At 58.7% G+C, this 19,013-nt stretch overlaps 4 protein-coding genes across 4 annotated transcripts; all 4 read right to left on the reverse strand.

The window, feature by feature from the left end:
* Nucleotides 1-74: 74 nt before the first annotated feature.
* Nucleotides 75-1,226, reverse strand: LMXM_30_2100 (hypothetical protein, unknown function; the record flags this gene model as incomplete). The annotated part of the gene is made up of 1 exon (XM_003877680.1): nucleotides 75-1,226. The coding sequence occupies one exon, from the start codon at nucleotides 1,224-1,226 to the stop codon at nucleotides 75-77; it is 1,152 nt and encodes a 383-aa protein (XP_003877729.1).
* A 4,398-nt stretch (nucleotides 1,227-5,624) lies between these two features.
* On the reverse strand, nucleotides 5,625-8,864 carry LMXM_30_2110 (hypothetical protein, unknown function; the record flags this gene model as incomplete). The annotated part of the gene is made up of 1 exon (XM_003877681.1): nucleotides 5,625-8,864. The coding sequence occupies one exon, from the start codon at nucleotides 8,862-8,864 to the stop codon at nucleotides 5,625-5,627; it is 3,240 nt and encodes a 1,079-aa protein (XP_003877730.1).
* Nucleotides 8,865-12,845: 3,981 nt separating this feature from the next.
* Nucleotides 12,846-13,880, reverse strand: LMXM_30_2115 (hypothetical protein, unknown function; the record flags this gene model as incomplete). The annotated part of the gene is made up of 1 exon (XM_003877682.1): nucleotides 12,846-13,880. One exon carries the CDS (start codon nucleotides 13,878-13,880, stop codon nucleotides 12,846-12,848), a length of 1,035 nt encoding a protein of 344 aa, XP_003877731.1.
* A 1,770-nt stretch (nucleotides 13,881-15,650) lies between these two features.
* On the reverse strand, nucleotides 15,651-17,954 carry LMXM_30_2120 (hypothetical protein, unknown function; the record flags this gene model as incomplete). The annotated part of the gene is made up of 1 exon (XM_003877683.1): nucleotides 15,651-17,954. One exon carries the CDS (start codon nucleotides 17,952-17,954, stop codon nucleotides 15,651-15,653), a length of 2,304 nt encoding a protein of 767 aa, XP_003877732.1.
* Between the last annotated feature and the right edge of the window lie 1,059 nt (nucleotides 17,955-19,013).

The following is a 19,013-nucleotide window of genomic DNA, read 5'->3' on the forward strand; positions in this document are numbered from 1 at the left end:
TCAGCCTCTCCACGGACATGGTGCTCCCTCTTCACCGTAGACCCACCACGGCCGCGCACACATTCGTCACTTCTCTACTGATCGGCGTTTCCGTGTTTCTCGCCGTCAAAAAGGAGGATGCCCGAAGCCAGGTCGTTTATCGACGGCTCGCCAAACAAGGACGGGACGGCTGATGGAGTTTCATCAAGGGGAGCTTGACCACTGGGGTCTCCTTGATCATGGGCGCTGTCGCCTCTTCGGTAAGAGTCGACGGAAATCGGCAGGCGAATTTCCCGCGTAGTTCTCCGGACCATCTTCACGCCAAACTTCGTCTTCACAGCCGTTTCCTCCTCTTCTCTATGTAGGATATAGGAAAAACTGTCGTCGCTTGGCAACACGTTGGCGGCGGCACCCATCTCCGGCTGCACCTCCCTTGCTCGAGAAGATTTCCCACCCGCCGCGCTGAAAATCCGTGAGGCCGTCGCGGACGAGCAAAAGGAATCGTAGAGCGGGAGGTGGCTCATCCTGCGCTGGTCTTCTATCGGCGAGCGCGGCGTTGTCTCCTTGGTACAGCTTGTTATGCTGCTACTGCGACTGCTCCGCCCACTCTTAGCTGCCTTCGACATGCGCCGCTCCCGCCTCTTCGAGAGGTGGCGGATTACCGACGGGTTGCCGAGAGAGACCGGGGAAGCGTCGTTGTATGCGCGGCGCTGTACGGCAAGCGAGCTGGAGGAGCTGCAGGAGCTGCGCCGACTCGCTAAGTCGGTGACGAAGCTCGCCAAAAAGGACGCGTGGCTCTCGTTCCCAGCGAGTGGCATGTGCGGGAAGCTTGTGGTGGACTCTGGCACCATGTCCAGTTGAGAATCTCTCTGGTTTGTCGGCACGCAGTGCACTGATGGCCTTGCGCCCCGATTATGCAGAAAGCAAGCGGAGGCAAGTGCTGCAGAGCCTTCCATCGATGATGCCAGACTCTCCGTGCGTGAGTAGTGGGAGTTGTATGCGAAGGCATGCGGGGTCGCTAGCGGCGAGGCCTCGGGCATGGGTTGTGCCTGAAAAACGGGTAGGCCGATTCCTACCGCTTCTTCCGAGTTTCCAGCTTGGAGTTGCTGAAGTATCCCGGACGTCTGTAGAGGGGACACCGGCCTTGCCCTTGTCCGTATCGGTGCTGTCTCGCACAGCTCAGTGGGTGAAAGTTGATGGACGAGAACCGCCTGCTGGCGCCTGTGCTTCTTGGGGTTGCGGCTCATTGTGCTGACGCTGACCTTTTTTTTGTGCCAGGAGAGGGAGAAGAGGATCCAGAAAGAAAATGAGGTGACCGCGCGCCGCTGTGCAGAGAGGATGGGGGAGGGTGCGCGCGTGTGTGTGGGCGCGCAGCAAGGCCGTGAGAGGGAGGGAGCGAGGAGGACGCACACACACACGCAAAACAAAACTTTGCCGACAGCGCGGGGGGATCAAACCAAAAAAAGAAGTTATCACAAAGATGGCAACAGGGAAAAAAAGCACGAGGCGGCAGCAGCAGAGGGAGGAGAAGGAGGGGATTGCCACCGTGCTGATGGGTGCGTGTGCTTGCGTGTTGAGCAGCGCGTGCTTACACGCTTTTCTGCCGAGCAGCACCCACCGCACATGCCCACAGACAGGGCACGCTCCCACAACAGCGGGCGAAAATAGGGACAGACAGAGCTAGGCTGGCAAGCACGTGAGGCGGGGCGAGGCTGAGTGCGTGCACCGAAGCACCAAAAAGAAAGAAGAGAAGCTGATGAGGCAGGGACAGAGTAGGATGAGATGACCGCAAGCCGAAAATGGGCCAACGACGCGGTGATCACCGACAGCCGTACGAGTCCCGTTTTTTTTTTCTTTCGTCGTTATTTACCCGGCGGACACGCACTGCCGCAAAGACACCGCGGACGGGAGAGAAACCAGAAGGGCCGACGTGACAATGCAAAAAAAAAGCGTGAGGAGAAGAGTACACCAAAGCAATACCAGAAAAACGGGAGCTACCCCGATCCAAGCGGAAACAGGGGCACCGTCTCCAGACACACCCACAGAAAAGAGAGGGGAGGAGGTGTGGGTGTGCTGGTGGTGGTGGTGGTGGGGGAAAGTGACGCCTCTGCTTCGAACGCCTCCACCGCCCACACACACGTGCGCCTTGCACTCGGAAACCACCACCAACAAACACTTAACAGCAGATAAGAACGGAGCAGGAAAATAAAGGCCCGCCGCTGCGCGCAGGGAAAACGGAGTGAGAGCAAAGCCGCCCGCTCTTTTTCTGTTGCTTCTCTCCTCACACGCACGGTCGCGCAGGTGGGGTGCGCGTGGGCGGATAGGAGGCGGGGTCGGTGCCGTGAGGCGCCACTGCCGGGATCAGGTGCCACCGCAAATTGGAGAGGCACAGGCGTGGAGGCTGAAAAGTATGGTGGAGCTTGTTGTGTGCGTGGGGGCGATGGAAAAATAGAAGAAGCGAGATAATCGCAGCCGGACCTCCAGAGCTTGCAAAGGCGGAGGGTGTGGGGGGGGGGAGAATGACGAGGGATCGATGCGAGTCGAGTACGGTGTGTGCGACGCCTCTCTCGAATTCAAGCATCTGCGAGACACAGTAGACTGGCGAAAGCGAACACCAAGTAACGAGCGCGGGCGAGGCGAGAGGGTGATGGGGGTATCTGCATGGGTGTTCGGGATTGTATAGGGACACCGCTATCGCAGGCGTGAAAAGGAGACGCGTCGGCGACTCCGAAGGGGGTCGGGGGGGGGTGGGGTGGTGGTGGCAGCGCATAGAGAGAGAGGGAGGGAGAGAGCAATAAAGCGATGCGGCCGCCCCGCAGAGGAGTGTGCCGCCCTCCAAGGCGAAGACGAAGCGCCGATGGCGATGATGCACAAAGGAGCGAAGAGACAGGAGAGGGGTGAATTCGCCTTTTTCCATCTGGTGTGCCGCGGCAGTGCCATGCAGACACGCACCTGTAGTGCCTCGTGAAAAGAGCGCTCTTCGTTCTGTCTTTTTTCCACCCGGACGCGGCTGCTGCCAGCACAGCCGCAGTTGACAGACAACGCATGCCGCGACTGCACCGACACGGAGCAGTGTGATCCCCTACCTTTTTCTCACTCTGCACTTTCGAGGCGTGCGCGGGCCACCTCCCCTGATTCTCGACGGCCTACTGGATCGTAGGCTACGAGAACACGAGCACTACATGGAGAGGTCTTCCGCGGCTGGATCAATGACGTAGTGCGCACCGGAAACGATTTTCGTGCCGCGGCTACGCGCAACCGCCTCGAATCGGTACAGGGGACTCCCCCGACTTCTGCCCAAGCAACACGCCACGCATGCGGCACTCCGGAGACAGTCCACTTGTGGAGGGCGAGATTGGCTCGGGTGCGCGTTCATCGCACTGAGGGCACGTGGTGAACAGCTTCACCAGCTCCGCTGCGCGTTCGGCAATAGCGGCTTTCCCATTCCTGTGCAGCCTGTGTAGCACGTACGTGGCACATTCGGGGCTCGGCAGCACCGGAAAGTCGATCCTGGAACAACAGGTGGCCTGCTGTTCGAGTAGGCGGCTGTGATGGGCGCTGGATGTAGATCCCTGTGCCTGTGCATGCTGTTGAAATGCGGCACCGGAAACGATGGCAAGGGCGTGCGCGGGTGTTCTGTCCTCAACGGACGTGCAAGCGTAGTCAACACGTGAGGTGCACGTGCTGGAGAGGGGAGGGGAGGGAGTTCAAAGATGGAGGTTGTAAAGGTGCATGAGACCTGTGCGTCACGACGACGAAAGACCCCGCTTAGAACAGAGGTGCGAGGAGTGGGGTATCGCTTGCGCAGCGCTTGGATGGCTCGCTAGGCCGAGATTATGATGCGCTTAGCGCATGCTTCTCTCCCTGTATTCTTTAGGAGTCGCGAAGGCAAACAGCCATCGTAGGACGCGAGCAGTGGCCGCCTCGTATGCTCGCCGTCGATCCCTGTGGAACACATGACAAGGCGAGCAGCAACACAATCCAGTCCACCCACATTCGGACGTCAGAAAGCGGGCCACGTACACCCGCCCATGCAACGGTAAACAAAAAGAAGGGGGAGGGGCGTTCGCGCGCGCTGGGACGCATGGGGACAGAGAGCCTCCCCCCAAAAAAAACATATGAAAATGGGTGCGTGATGGTAGAGCAGCATCACGCACGACAGGCGCATAATGTGCAGCGCATAACAGGCGAATGATAGCGATCTGAAAAAAAAAAATAAAGGCTGCCGCGTATACTGAAGTCAACGCAGGAGCGTGCGAGAGCACGGACATGTCACCACCGTCGCGCATGAAAAGCGGTTGCACTCGGTGCGAGGAAAAAGAAATCGAGGGAGGGCGGAGGGAGGGGACGACGGAAAAAGCAAAAAAATGCATACACAATGAAAAGGAGTATGGTGACGTCATCGGCCAACACCCCGCACTAGTCCGTCGCGCCCCCCCATCCTCGTGAAACCACTCCCCTCACCCACCAGAAGGAGGAGAGGAGAGAGCTCTGAAGCCACTGAGGTGGTGGTCAAGGGGGAATGGGGCGAGAGCGCAAGACACAGTCGGCGCAAGCATCTACTCACAGGCTTTGAGGTGGTTCATGTCACTAGCACGCATCCAGGTGTGTGGAGGCCAACGGACACGGCTGAGTGTGCAGCCAAGCAAGCAGGAACAACTAAAAAGGGAGAGGAGGGGAGAGGGGGTACGTGACGGCTGAGACAATGATCGTAATGCACCACAGCGCAGAGCGGGCTCCGCAAGGGGCGCCGTCAGCGAGGGGGGATACGGGGGACCACCACAGCCACAATGTAGAACTCAAGGCAGACAAGCAAAGGACAACACGCGAACGCCCAATCGACAAGAGTCGTGCATGACGAGGGAAAAAAGATGAAAACATGAAGAGAGAGAGACCAACGACGACGAGGCAGTGAAACATAACAATGCGCAGCGAAGAGGAGGGGGAGGAGGAGAGGGGGAGCTGAGTGGGGCGAAGGACGCAGACCGATTCACAGAAAACAGGCGCAGTATGTGGTGGCAAGCACCAGCACCACGACGATCGGAGGAGTGCCTTTCAAACGTGCCGTTCCAGAGTCAGAGGTGACTGAGCCGTGGGCACCCAGAAAGTGCTTCTGGTTTTCCGTGCTCTGACACTCGACGGTGCCGGTGACGAAGATAAATGGCGGAGCGAACGTTTTAGGAAGGGAGGGAGCGTCCACCGCCGCAGCGCTGCCGCCTCACGGCTACCAGCCGAAGAGGATGACGGTGTCCAAGAAGGAATAGAGATACAAAGCTGGGGGCGTGTGTGCTGCACAGGCGAAAAGTTGCTTTCTAATGTGCCGTGCCACCGCGCGTACAACTCGGTTCTGGCGTCGCTAGCGTATGAGGTGACTTGCGGTCTTCGAATGCGGTGGATATACCAATGTTCCGAAATCTGTTTGCGCTGCCGCCCTTGTTGCTCTCCATGACAGCCGCACCACCAGCACTGGAGCGGCGTCCCATGATAGGCGGAAAAGATGGCAGCATCGGGCTTCGCAGGCGTGTTGGTAGACCGTAGGAGTCCGTGACGGATGCCTCGATGCCTGTGATGGAGTACGAGGTGGGCTACTTGCCATCTGACAGGTTCCTGCGGCCACAGCTGCGCTGCCGCCCACGTCTTAAACTTCAGTTACGCCTTCGCCAATCCGCATTTTCGGAACTGGACTGTCTGCCATGCGTCGATGCACCTAGCCACGGCGACGTGGCGCTGCTTGTGCGCATAGGCGCTCCGCTGTCGTGGGAAGGCCGCGAGGACTGCTCACTCTGCAGCTCTCCAAGAACTTGTGTGAACTTCGACTCCTTGCGAAGGCGGAGCACCTTATCCACCTCATCCACAACAATACCACCGGTGCGGCCACCAACTTTCACAGAGGTGCTATGCGAGTCCTGTATGGCACTCGCGTGAGCATCTCTTGATGCCGTAGCGGTCAGCGGCGCCATGCGCGCAAGTTGCAAACCGCCTGGTATGGTCACACTTGTCGTCGCGACGGCTGGTGCCTTGAGTGAGGTAGAGAATGTCGCTGGCTGCAACGACGACATGTGCCGCACCCTTGACGTCGAGGCCGGGGATCGATTTAGCACCATGGCTCCAACTACGCCACTTTCCACGGCCGGCGTCGAGCTCGACGACGGGCGGCGGTCTCGTATCTCTGACTCCTGAGAAACCGCCGCATCCATGCCAATAACTTCGTCGCTCCACAGGGCATCTGTAAGGCGCCACTGCTGCACGTCGTCTTCGTCCTCGTCGCACGCTGCCAAGTCCGCCAGGGTGGTCGTGCAGTGCGTCTCGGGAGCCGTCCAGTTAGCTCGCCGCCTTCCGTTCGGCAGCTCACGTGTGCGGGGGCTACGTGGACGCGGTTGATTCGGATCGAAGAGACGTCGTTTGACAACGATGCTCGACGGTGGCGTCGGAAGCGGCCACGGCGCCTTCGAGGCCATGGGGCTATCATCGATTTCGTGTGTACCCGTGCAGATGCGGACTCTGCTGTAAAGTTGCCTCCGCAGCTTTTGGAGTTCGCCACTGAGCACGGTCGCGTGCCTTGGCTGCACGGAATTTCTCATTCTCAAGACTGGCGAGGGAGAGGGCCATTGTGCCGTTACAGCTTCGGACGTCTCCCTGGATTTCGGTTTGGACGAGCTAGGGTTGCGGCTTGATGTTGTCATGGCTTGCGCGCTACCTTGATGGGGATGGTTTGCCTCAGTCGAGGGTAGACCGGCGCGACGGCTTTGAGTGGTGTCCGTCTGAGGCGCCTTGTCATCCAGAGCCGCTGCATTGGTGTTATGTCGTGACGTGGAGAGGTGAGGAGTCTCTGCAGTCACGACGGCCTCGAGAGCTCTTTCATTGCGAGCATTCTGCAGCGGTGAACGCGGTACTCGCGTGGCTAGCGTGCTGGCTGGCGAGAGAGGGGTGCTGAGATCGGTCAGATACGACGGCGTCATGCTACTGGACGCGGATGACTCGCTCGCCACCTCCTCGTCCGACTGCTTCGCACCAGTGCCACCGTCGAGACTTAGCTTTACATTTCCGCTTTCCATCATCGCTGAAGCGTCCGTGCGGACGGTCCCCAGCGTGAGGAGCCTCTTGCTTAGCGTTGGTGGCGCATGCCGCGGAGTGCGGGCAGGTGACGTCGCCTTCGGTAGGGCTGTCGAATTCGTCAGAGGTTGGTTCTTGGTGCGTCGCGCCGACAGCACAGAGGACGGAGGCTCCGCCAAAGTTAGCAGCGCCCCTTCCTTTGCTTCGCCATGCCGGTTCACATGGTCGTCATAGCCATCGCCGCCGCCGTCGAGGTCGTCCGTATCACAGTGGGGCGGACCGAGCACCACCTCTGCGGTTTCCTCTAGGGAACCGGCCACACAGCTGAGGTCGTACACGGGCTGGTGAGCAAGTGGCGAGCCATCCGCCTCCTCCGTGTCTCTGTCGTTGTATCCACTACCATCTGTGTTGCCCACTTCGTGCGCGCCAGCAAAGGTGTGCACTGGAGACGCCGGCTGCATGGAGGGCTGCACTGTGCGACGGAGGGAAAGGTGATGCCCTTCATGGAACGCCATAGGAGACGGCTCAGAGACAGCGTGTGGCTGTCCTACACGTGACAGCCCACTTGTACCGCTGCCGCTGCAATTCAAGTTGCCGTTTGCAGAGCGCATGTGCACGCCTCTGGTGCTTGACTGCCAATGTGGGAAAGGTGACATATCGCTGCGCTCCCCGCTGCTCCACACACCGCCAAACGCGTTGCGGTGAGAGTCCAACCTGTATGGGCCGTCCTCTACCCCCAAGCTACTCGTTGTCCAGCCAACTGCCTTCTCAGCCTTGCCCTCGGCAGTGCGAGGCGAGTTGAACGAGCTCTGTGAGGCGAGTGCCTGCGATGATGGTGCGCTTTGGAGTCCCGACGATCTCGCTGCACCGCCTCTGTCCTCGACCAACGGGCTGTCAAAGAAGATCGCAAACTCGGCAGAAGGCAGCGACAACGTCACTGTCGAAGACGGTACTGTCATGCGTCCCGTCGCAACAGCACCCGAGGCAAACGGAGCGGTGCAGGTGGTGAGTGTAGACCATCGCCGCAATGAAACTGTCGGTGCAGTGTTGCTCACAGTACGGTTGCTGCTGTCCTTCAGCCTCTGTCGGTCGTTTCGAATGTTTGTGGCTGGAGTCGTGCCAACGATGTGCAAGAGCGAGTCGGGTGCCTTTGGAAAAGACGCTCGTTTACTTGCGTCCAGCGAGTCCTGAACAGCACCGGATCCTGGAAGTTGCTGGCTTGAGTTCATGGGAGTCCCACTGACTGCCGTGTCGATGCCGCTCTTGCCCAGCCCTCCGCGCTCTCCGGAGGGGTTAGTCACAGAGAGGCCGGGGAGACTGCCGCTGCCGCTCGCGCTGCTGCTGCTGCTGCCGTAGTTGTCGTATATGTTCGTGAAGGAGCTCTGTGAGTCGAAGAGGTCACCGTGTGCGTTCGGGGCCAACTCTCTCACGAGGGAGTCGTTCACCTTTTTCGAGGAACCCGCTATACAGTCCAGCTTCTCCGGATCGATGCTTCCACCTCGCAACCTGCCCGGGTACCTCTGCCGATTCGTCCCCAGACGTGTGTGTGGTTTGGCCCTGTCGACAGGGACTTGTGGCGAGGCGAGCGGTGACGAAGGGTGCGGGTGTGCCTGCGCGTGTCTCGGTGGCCCATCGATATTATAAATGAGAGGGATGTCATACTCGCTGTTCGACAGGAAGCTGCTATAGGCAACCGGCATCTGGAAGTCATACATGCTGCTGGTTGGACTACCGCTGCGCGATGTCGACGGGTTGCCGCCGATGGAGCCTACCGCTCTGGTCAGAGGCGACGTTAGGCTGGCTGATTCATCATACACGTAGCGGCAGCTCATTTCCCCTCGTTCTCGGTGCGGCAGTTCTCCGCGATGCGCGGGTGCAACCGCGGCTCCGTAATGGGAGTCCAAGCGCGGCAGCAAGACTCCGTCTTTGGCTCTCGCTCGCACTTCCGTTTCTATGCGAAAACAACAACAAGAACGGGAAGGAGAGGCGAATCACAGCAGCGAAGTCTCTCCAGAGTACGACGGGTGACCAATGGAGAGACGAAAAGCGAGTCCGCGTCACGAGACGGGGGAGGAGGGGAAGAGGGGGGAGAGGGGAGTGGTTTATACATCGAGCAGCGACACGTACAACAGGGAGCCAGCCACTCGGGTGAGTTACCGCGCCCCTGCCCGTTCAACGTGCGTGGTCACGGTGAACCAAAAGAAAACAAAAAACGCGAAGAGCCGAGGCAACATGAGCCGGCAAACACGGAGAGACGCAGGACGGAATGGGCAGAGGAACGAACGGGAGGAAAGGACGGAAGAGGTGAGAAGGCGTGGGTGGGTGAGTGGGTGGGTGGGAGTGCCTGCATCCGCAAAGGAGGGCCCACATGCAGGAGCGGCCAGCACAGCGAGAGCGGAGGGAGGGAGGGGGTGGTGGGGGTAGGAGGCCGGAAAACGTGTACACATGCGGACACGTGTTACCGTCGAGGTTGTAGCGTAGTAGACAAGCGGACACGCATAAGACAGTAAGATGGGTGCGAAAAAGAAAAAGGTCATGCATACACGTATACATATGCATGTATATACAGGGAGACGTGCGGAGAAGCACCTGCGCAGCGATGCTCGTTGCTATCGACGCTCCCCTCTAAGACGTCGCGTGCTTCCTTGCGTTCCTTGTGTGTGTGTGTGCGTGTGTGTCGATGTGGATGTGGGCCGCACGCATGCAGACCCTCTGTCCTCCTCGTCGTGGAATGGTGCCGCAGTGGAGCTCAGCGAATACGTGCTCACAGAAGAGCGCAAAGAAGAAAAAAAAACGACTGGGGCGAGTCGTGTGTGGCGGCGCACTTACCAGGACGGAGAAGAAAGAGAAGCCGCCGATCGCTCCGGAGATGATGAGGGGGATGAGGGACAGGGGGCGATGCGAGAGAGACGGATTCAAGGTAGCCGTGTACCTTCGTGGCTACCTTGAATAGGACAGCAACGGGGTACAACAAGAGGCGGGCCGGCCCTGGAGACAAGACTTGCGCGTGACGGCGCCGAGTGTGGTAGTGACGCCGGGACAAACACGGCAGCCCCGATTCAAGAACTGTGGACAATCCTCCCACGAGTTCATCAAGCGGGGTGGTCATTTTCGTTCATGAAGAGCAAAAGGAAAAAAAAAGGGCGGCGGAGCGAGAGCGGAGATGAATGAGATGCACCCACTGGAGATGATTCCTGCGCAGGTCAGTGGCCTCGCAACCCTGGCGACTGTAGGTGATCCCCCAATCAGGTGCACGGCTATGCCCTATGCGTGCATATCCGCCATCAGGGACAGCTGGCACGGAAGCGGAGCACCGTCAGCTCCCCACTGAAAGGAGTAGCTGTGCGCTCGAGAGGAGGCGTCATCAGGCATGTCGAGCAGATCGCTGCACCGGTCTGCTCGAGTCGACGCAGACACGGCTGAGGCGAGCGCCTATGTTCGGTTTCTTCGCTGCTTTCCTTTTGATGTATACCAGGATCGAACAACAAAAGAATGGAGGAGACACACACACACACACACACACACACACACACACACACACACACACACAGACAACACCAGTCCCCACCGAGCCGACGCGGACAGTGAATGGGAGACTAAGGGCAGATATCGAGCGGCGCAACGGTGATGACTGGGTTAATATCCGTGGACAGCGGCTATATATACACAGCAGGGCCGGGCCGTTGGTGACAGTAGAAGCGAAACAGGGAAGAGCAAGCGCTATAACAGAGGTGCTGACAGGCGCAGCGCAGCCGGCAAACACGTACATGTGCAGCAAGACACGCGGACGCACCTACGCGTGCCGTCAAGCCTGCATCCATCTCGTCTGACCTGCCGAACACCAGCACACGCGCGAGCGGTTCGCACGCGCCGTCAAGTGGATCAAACAAAACAAAAGAGACGCAAAGGCATCGAAAGAGGGGAGGGGGCGGAGGCAGGCGGTGCGGAGAGACGCAAAGACGGTGACGCAACGCTGCGATGCGGCTGCCTTGCACACCCCCTCCCCCGCCCCGTCTCTTCAGAAGTATACCAAGGAGGGCGATGTAGAGAGCCAGACTGGCAAAGGGAAAGGCATGCGAGAGTGGAGACAGCACTTGACACTTCGTACGGCAGTGCAGGCCTGTGCTTCTGGCGGCGACTCAGAGCCCTGCGCTACTCCCGCATCTCAAAGCTCTCGCTCTATCTCCCTTTCCGGGTGCGGGGACCTTAAGTTAGAGCAGGGAGTCTTGCGTGTACGGGCAAGCTCAGAAGGCATGAGGAAGAAAGCGAAGAAACCCCACGGCATACACAGCGAGCGCGCAGCGCTGGTGTGCAGGCAGGGAAGATGCAGGGCACAACCAAAGAACAGAGATAGGGAGAGATAAGGAAGCTAAAAGAAGGGGCCACACCTTCGCTGACCACGATACTCGCAGCAGTGCAAGGTTTGACCTCAAGCGCGGAGAGAGGGAGAGGGGGAGGGAAAAGAAAAACTCAGTGAAGAGCGCATGGATGCTGTGCACATGGGGAACAAAGCGTATGTAAGGCAGAGAGAGAGGCGGAAAGGTCAGGGCAAGGATTACGAAAGCCAAAATGAGGAAGCGGACGACCACGAGGCGTACCACAGCGACAACAACGGGAGGGAGGGGGGAACGAAAGGACGAGGGATGCACAAGGAAGAACAACAGTAAAAACAACAACAACGGAAAGAATCATGAATACTTTTTTTTTCTTTCTTCGTTGCCACGTTCTGCTCCATCGAGACCGGTGTGCAGCGCGCAAGCGAGAAATACAGTCGCGCTGGAGGACCGCATCACCCCGAGATGGACTAATCGGGTATGACCGCGGCGTCATACACGTTAAAACGTCGCACTGATCATCCTATGCCGCGTTGAACTGCCGTTGTACGCTGGCACGCCGCGTTGTCTACTTCGGTGGTCTTGTCGTCGCCACAGAGGTGTGCACCGGCATACACAGATCAACAGACGAAGAGAGAGAGAGTACACAAGAAATACACATGGAGAGCAGAGGGTCAGAACGAAAGGTGATTGCGGCGCGTCAGGCCGTTTAAAGGATTCTTCAAGTCAGAGACGAAGCAACTGGCACGGCAGTGACGACGAGAAAAGAAAAACTTCACGCCTCCTCCCTCCCCCCATCGAACAACAACAACAGCGAAAGAAACGGACACCAGTTGGAAGAGCTGAAGGGCACAGCAGCGCACGTAAACAGAGAGATAGGGCGGGAGGGAGGCTCAGCGGTGTATGCGTGCAGGGGACATGCACATACACACGCGAACAAGGAAGACGACGACGACGCTCTGCGGCCTCCCTTTGCTAGCACGCCTTCCTGAAGAACGGCGCGTGCACGAGGTGGAGGGAGCACACACACACACACAAAAACAAAGAATGGTGATGGAGGGACACGATAAACACAGCGAAGGTGATGACCGTGAAAACGCACAATAAATAAATAAGCACATAGCAGGGGAAGAGCACACTGGACATCCGCACGCTAAAAGGACACACAGAAAGCCTGCAGGGCTGCTTGCACGAAGCAGCGCACACCCCTCTCCGGGTGCGGGCAGCCCTCGAAAAAGGAAAAGCATCGTTTTCGACGGCTTGTGGTGCGCATTAGCGCTTTTTTTTCGCATGGGAGTGCAGCATCTACAGCTGCGCGCCTACCCCATCCTGTCGACGTAGCCGTTGAGGGGCAAGCAAGCGCAGTGCAGCGAGGCGCATCGGTTACGTTGGCCCCAGCACCTCCTGTTTAGTCGCTCTCGCGAATCGGACGCTTACCCATGACGTGTGGTAGGAGCTCTGCCTGGCCGACGATGAGTACTAGTGGCGCTTCTTGCCCTTGTCCCTGGCAGAGGACGATGCGGGCCGCCGGCGTGTATTCTTGTGCCCTGAGGATGTGCGCTCCTTTTCTGCGGAGGCGGGGCGGCTGGAGGAGCCGCCGTTGATGATACCACCAGAGTGCTGCCGCTTCAGCTCGCTGTTCTTCTGGCGAATCGCGCGGCTGCGGTGCGTCGTCGAGGTGGAGGTGCTGTCGTTCTGGTTTACGCTGGCTGTGGAGCTCTTCTTTTGGAGGGAAGTGGTCGACGACTTGCGCTGCAGCGCCGGTGTGACTGCCTTCGAAGTGTTTCCAGGAGCGGGAGTGCCAGCAGCAGGGGCGGTCTTCGCGGTGCTCGCGTTAGTCGCATCCGAAGACGGCGATGGTTCCTGGTACATGCTGCTAGCGTCGTTTGCGTCGTACATGGAGTAGCCGACAGCGCTGGCGCCATTCTCGTTGAGGCCGCCATCCGTGAATGCCGGAGCATAGGCGCTGGGGTTGCCACCGTACATGCTGCTGACATTGTACATTGCATCTGGCGCCGAGGCGGGACCTTTGGCGTCATTCGTGGACGGCGTCGTGTTGTAGAGGCCTTTCGGCGCGTAGGCGGAGGAGAGTGCCCGAGGAGATGGCGCATCATCAAGGCCAGCGCCGCGGCTGGCAGCATTCATTGTCGGAGATGGGCTGCTCGCATCGCCTCTGCTCGCCGGATTGGCCGCCGACTGAGGCGAGATAGACACGCTGCCGGCGAAGGCCGCTGGAGGCTGGACAGCCGAGCTCGGCATAGTGTCCGGTAAACTGACAGATCCAGTGGGTCCCGGTAGGCTGCACGGGCTTCGCTGCGGGGAGGCCCACTGCCCGTCCCCGTAAGATGGTATGCCACCCATGGCCTGCATCTGCATCATCTCCATCTCTTGCATCTGCCTCATGAGGATCTGCTCTTCCTCCATGCGGAGGATCATGCCCATATCATGTACGGCGCCGCGCTGCATGTGGTAGCCCGCCATGCGCTGCATGTGATCCTCGGCTGGGCGGAACATTGGAGAAAGAGGGAGGACTGAATGCGTGTAGAATAAAAAAGATGTCGGTGAGTTGGCACTAAAAAAAAAGGGTTGTAAACGTGTATTACGCTGGGAGGGCACCTGAAGGCAAGTGGCGCGGGGCGGGGCGGGAGGAGGGGACAAGGCGCGGTGCACAGACGGACACGGGTGTCAGCACACGGGAGATGTGCGGAGTGAGGGATCGAGAAGGCAAAAGAAAAAGCAGATGCGGCAGATGCGTGCGTGCAGAGAGAGAGAGAGGGCGTCAACGGAAAACGAGCGTTCCAGGAGTGTGGAGAGCACGACGAAGGGACTGAAGGCTAAGGCAGAGGAAACACGTATGGGGCGCACGTTTTGTTTGGCTCGAACGTGCACATCTCTCTGCCATACGACATGGGGCTCACCCTCCACTCTACACCCCCACCCGGCCTGCCACGGGCCCCCCCTCTCCCCGGATCTGCGTGAAGCGAAGCATCCGTAGACACACGCGTTGCAGCCATGTGCCAACTCAGCCATCGGAGAGCACGGCCCCTCTGCCTCAAGCTCTGCCCACCCCCTGCCCGGTAGGCCGCCTCACAGCCGCGCCCACTATGCCGGCCACCACCTGGTGCATCCCCCTCGGGGTGGCTCAGCCTCCGTCCCACAGCAGGCAGTGTGAGGGGCGGGTGACACACACTGGAGTCAAGTTGGCACTTTGTCTATTGTATCAGCGGTGCATACGTCGTCACTGTCGCAGACCGCACCGACGCAGCGCCACCCAGGCCCTGGCCGCCGACATCAGCAGCGGTACATCGCTCTGACCTCCCCTACGGCGTAGTCACTAGGCCACATCACCAGCAGAAGTGGTTCGACGTTTTGCAGGGATAGAGGGGGTGTAGTGGACGCCGAGATTGGATGCACGGAGATGCGCCCTTGTTTTGAGGGCCATAGGAGGTAACACACAAGGCAAAGGAGGAGGAGGAGGGTACTACACAGAGTCACGTGGAGGAAGTGTAGCAGACAAAAAAAGAGAAGGAGAGGATGGAGTGGCGGGTGGTGGTGTTGGTGGTCCTGCAAACATCGGAGCGGGTCGCCCACACGCTGTGGTTTCAGTGCCGTCCTCCTTCTGTTTGGTTAAGTAGTTGTTTTCCCTCGTTTCGCTGGACACGCACGCACACGCCCACACACACACACACACACGAGAGAAAGACGAGATCACGAGAATGTGAGATACACATGTAGAGCCCACGCAATGGGCGAGAACCAAGAGAGGGGAACGAAGACAAACAACATGACCTTCCCACATAGATAGGAGAGGGGGGGGGGAGGGAGAGAGAGAGGGTAGGGCATCACTGAAAAATCCAATAGTGGTGTAACACAGACACACACACATATATATATATATAAACATGTACAAGACACAACAAGAGAGGATGGCAGCAGTGCAATGTGGAAAGAGGGTGCAGACGGAATGGGGCGGAGAGGGGGGAGGGAGGGCGCAAAAACCAGAAAAAAACAGACGAGCACACACCCACACAGGCACAGAGTCACACACACACACACACACGTCAACAGAATTGTTTCGACATGCCATGCGCATAAACACACCACAGCACAACCTCCCAAAGTAGCCAGGAACAAAAATGAAAAGGCCGCGCATGCGCTGCTGCAGCGCGTCACGCTATACAAGTGAACGGATAAGAGGACAAATACAAAGACGAGCGTGTACACATAATGGCAACGCCACCCCCTTCCACCTCACCCCACCCCCAACAGAGGCGGGACAGGGACTCACTTTACGATCTTCTTGGGCCGGTCGTACAGGTACAAGGGATCAAGCGTGGCCCTCGCGTCACTTGCACTGCCACTCTGAGGAGCCTCTTTCACTTTTGCCTTGATCTTGGCGCGATACCACTTCTGCAAACTCGGAAGTCGCGGCTCTTCGATATTCGACGGCACCGGAATTAGTGGCCGCATCAGACGCTCTCGAATCGACGACCATCGCCACCGGTGCCCATTCTTGACACCTTTCGAGGACTGCGGTGGCGAGGGACTCTTCTCGGGACTGCTGAGGGTTTGAGATTCAGCAGAGTTGACCATCTCGGCTGCGTCCTCGTCATCCTCCTCGAAGTCACTCACTGAGGTCGAGCGGAGGCTCTCATTTTCTGAGCAAGATGTGTCAGTCGATGATGCGGTCGTCAACGAAGTCAGTGCTTCAGTTGAGCTTCGCGACTCGCTGACCATCGGCTTTCCCTGCATGTTACTTTCAACGTCGGAGCTCACTGTAGACTCTTCCGCCGTGACGGCAGGTTTAGGTTTCAGATGGTCGGTGTAGGCGAAGCCCCGCAGAAAAGTAAGCATTGTATACCCTTCCCTCTCCCTGATCGACTTGTGAGCCTCACGCGGTGGTAGTTCGCGCGCTGCGGCATGCTGACCTCCGTAGAGTGAGATGTGCGAGAAACCTTCCACGGAGCGAGGTGACGGCGCAGCAAACACGCTTACAGTGATTGGGGTAGAGGGGCTCACGTACTCGTAGTCTGCGTACCCGGCGTCCCTCGGCGACGGCGGCACATTCTCTGGGGTGCCTCTCGGGGCAGCAGTTGACTGCTGCGACTTTGGAGTCGCCTCGTCGTCTATGAGTGGTGGCTGCGGTTTCCAAATGGCGCTGCTCTCCATGTCCTCTTCGTAGTTGCCCAACGGGCTGATAGATCGCACATCATCTGCAGCCGACGATGGCTGTCCTCCGTAGAAGCAGTAACGGCCCATGAGACATTCCATTTCAGAGGGCTGCGCCTCTCGGTGGATCGACTCCTTGCCGGCCACCGCATCGTACATAGGCGGAAGGCTCATGTTGCAGCTGTCGCCCTCTCTGCGCGTTGGTGTGAGTCTGTTCAGTGACGGCACGGAGTAGATGTTATACGAACCGTGCGTGAGGTCCGAGGCGACTCGGTTCGCCTTATCGTCTTCCACCACAGCCGCTTGCGCGCGCGGGAAACGCGGCATTCCTGCGGTGCTCTCACTTGTGAGGCAGGGGGGATGTTTCATCGACGTTTGAGCCGTCTGCGCGGTAGGGGTCGCCTCATCACTGCCATTCTCCCCTGAAGCCGTCCTCTCTGCCTTGCCAGCCTGGTACTCTGGGATGATGCCTCGGTAAGAGGCATACATGGTGCCATAGGGCCCATCCGATGCCACTGTTTGCATGGGCTGGGCACCCAACGCTGACGATGGCAACTGCGGCGGACGGTGCGCAGGGGCTGCTGTGTTCTTGGACATCAAAACTGGTGACTGCTTCGGGGCCGACGGCGCTGATTTGGCGGTTGTCTCAGAACCTTCGCTCAGCAAGTCCTGTACGTGCTTGGCATTGGGCATCGGCAGCTGATGCACTGTTCGCGACAACACCGCTGTATCCCCAATGTCTCCGTTCATCACGAAGCGCAAGGCAGGATCGCTGTTATTGCTCGATGGGCGGTGAGCAGCGGGCGAAGACAACAAGTGACGGTGTGGCACCGCCGCTGCAGACGACATTCGAGGGCTGCAAGTGGAACAGTGCTCCTGCTTGGCACTCTCCGCGCTCTTCTCGTCGCTTTGGGAGCTTACTGCAGAGGCTGGTAGACATTGCTTCGGCTCTGTCGGAGATTGGCGTGGGGTGTGCGGCGACTTGTAGTCAAAGTCGAAGAGCGGCGGTAAGGCATGAAGAAGGCCGCTACTCTTCCGCAGGATCGATGGCTGCGGTAGTTGCAGCCACAGCGCTGCAGCCGTCGAGAATTGCACGAGATCACCGTCATTCACGTCTTCGGCCGGTGCGTCTGTGAAGCACACGGAGCAGTCTCTTCGAGAGTGGCCGCTCTTATGCAGGGTGGTGCCCTCCGAAGTGGAGGAGACATGGCCATCTGTGTTTTCCGACACCACGGAGAGCGGTGGCCGAGTCCGTGACGGCCCGTCAACGGTGCCAGGTCCGTAGCCGCCTCTCTTGCGGCGATTTGGATTTGGATAGAGCACTGGGGGACCGACTTGGATGCCGGCGGCGTTCACCGGGATGGCGTACCGCTGCTTGTTGTGCACCACGACGCAGAGAGAAGTCGGTTTCGTGTCCATTGCAAGATTCACGTAGAACGTCGTCTTTGTGTAGGGAGGATAAGGCGGGTAGACGCAAGAAAACAAAGAAGGCACTGGAACACAGCAGCAGCAGCAGTCACTACTACAAGAAAACAACACCGTGAAACCGCAATGGAGCTGCGCGCAAGAGTCGCACGCTGCGTACTTCCCGATGCGAGAGAGAGAGGGAGAGAGACGTCAGAGAAGGGGGAGGGAGGGCGGAGGGGGGGGGGAGTGGGGAGCACACCGAACGACAAAACGGGCGTGCTGAGAGCGAGAGAGAACAAAAGAAAACGATTCGGCGAAAAAAAAAACAAAAAAATCAACGGTAATATCCGCCGCCGCAGCAGACGCAGACGCAGCAGCAGCAGCAGGCGCAGGCGCATGCAGTCTCTTATTAGAGGCACGCACAGACCTCCCTCCCACGAAAAGAAAAAAACAAAAGACACACACACACACGCACACGCACACAAAAGACGACACGCGCACCAGATCGATGGCCCAGACGTGGCCGTCAAAGCGATGCGCAGGCAAACAGCAGACAAAAAAAAACGCGAGAGGGAGGGAGGGGGGAGGGAAACGGCGACCAAACCAACGAACCAAACTCGCCAACAAAAATACAAAAACAACAAAAGAGGGACAGGAAAGCACGGGAATATTCGGCACAGAACGGTGTCTGCAGAAGGCCGGTGGACACTCGTGAAGCGAAGATGGGCGGGTGGAGGAGGGAGGGGGAAGAAGGCTCAGGTGGGCGGAAAGAGAAGAACGAGGCGACGGCATACTCAATGCGAAACGCACGCAAGCCGATGCACAGACCTAAGAAGGAGAGAGTGGGAAAGAATGAGGCGCGCGCACACACACACAACATACTCGGTCGCATACGCGGAGGGTGTTCTCGATGTGGACCAGTGAAAGCGCGAGGGGTGGGACCAGCCGTGTGTGTGTGTGTGTGGAAGGAGGGGAGAGCGCAGGGTAAGGCGAAAGAGAGAAGAGGAAGACGATGGGGGGAGGGAGGGAGGAGGTCAGCGGCAGAAAAGGGCCGGCTGAAGGAGGACAAGA

The sequence above is a fragment of the Leishmania mexicana genome, chromosome 30 (genome assembly GCF_000234665.1).
Source record: "Leishmania mexicana MHOM/GT/2001/U1103 complete genome, chromosome 30".
NCBI lineage: Eukaryota > Euglenozoa > Kinetoplastea > Trypanosomatida > Trypanosomatidae > Leishmania > Leishmania mexicana.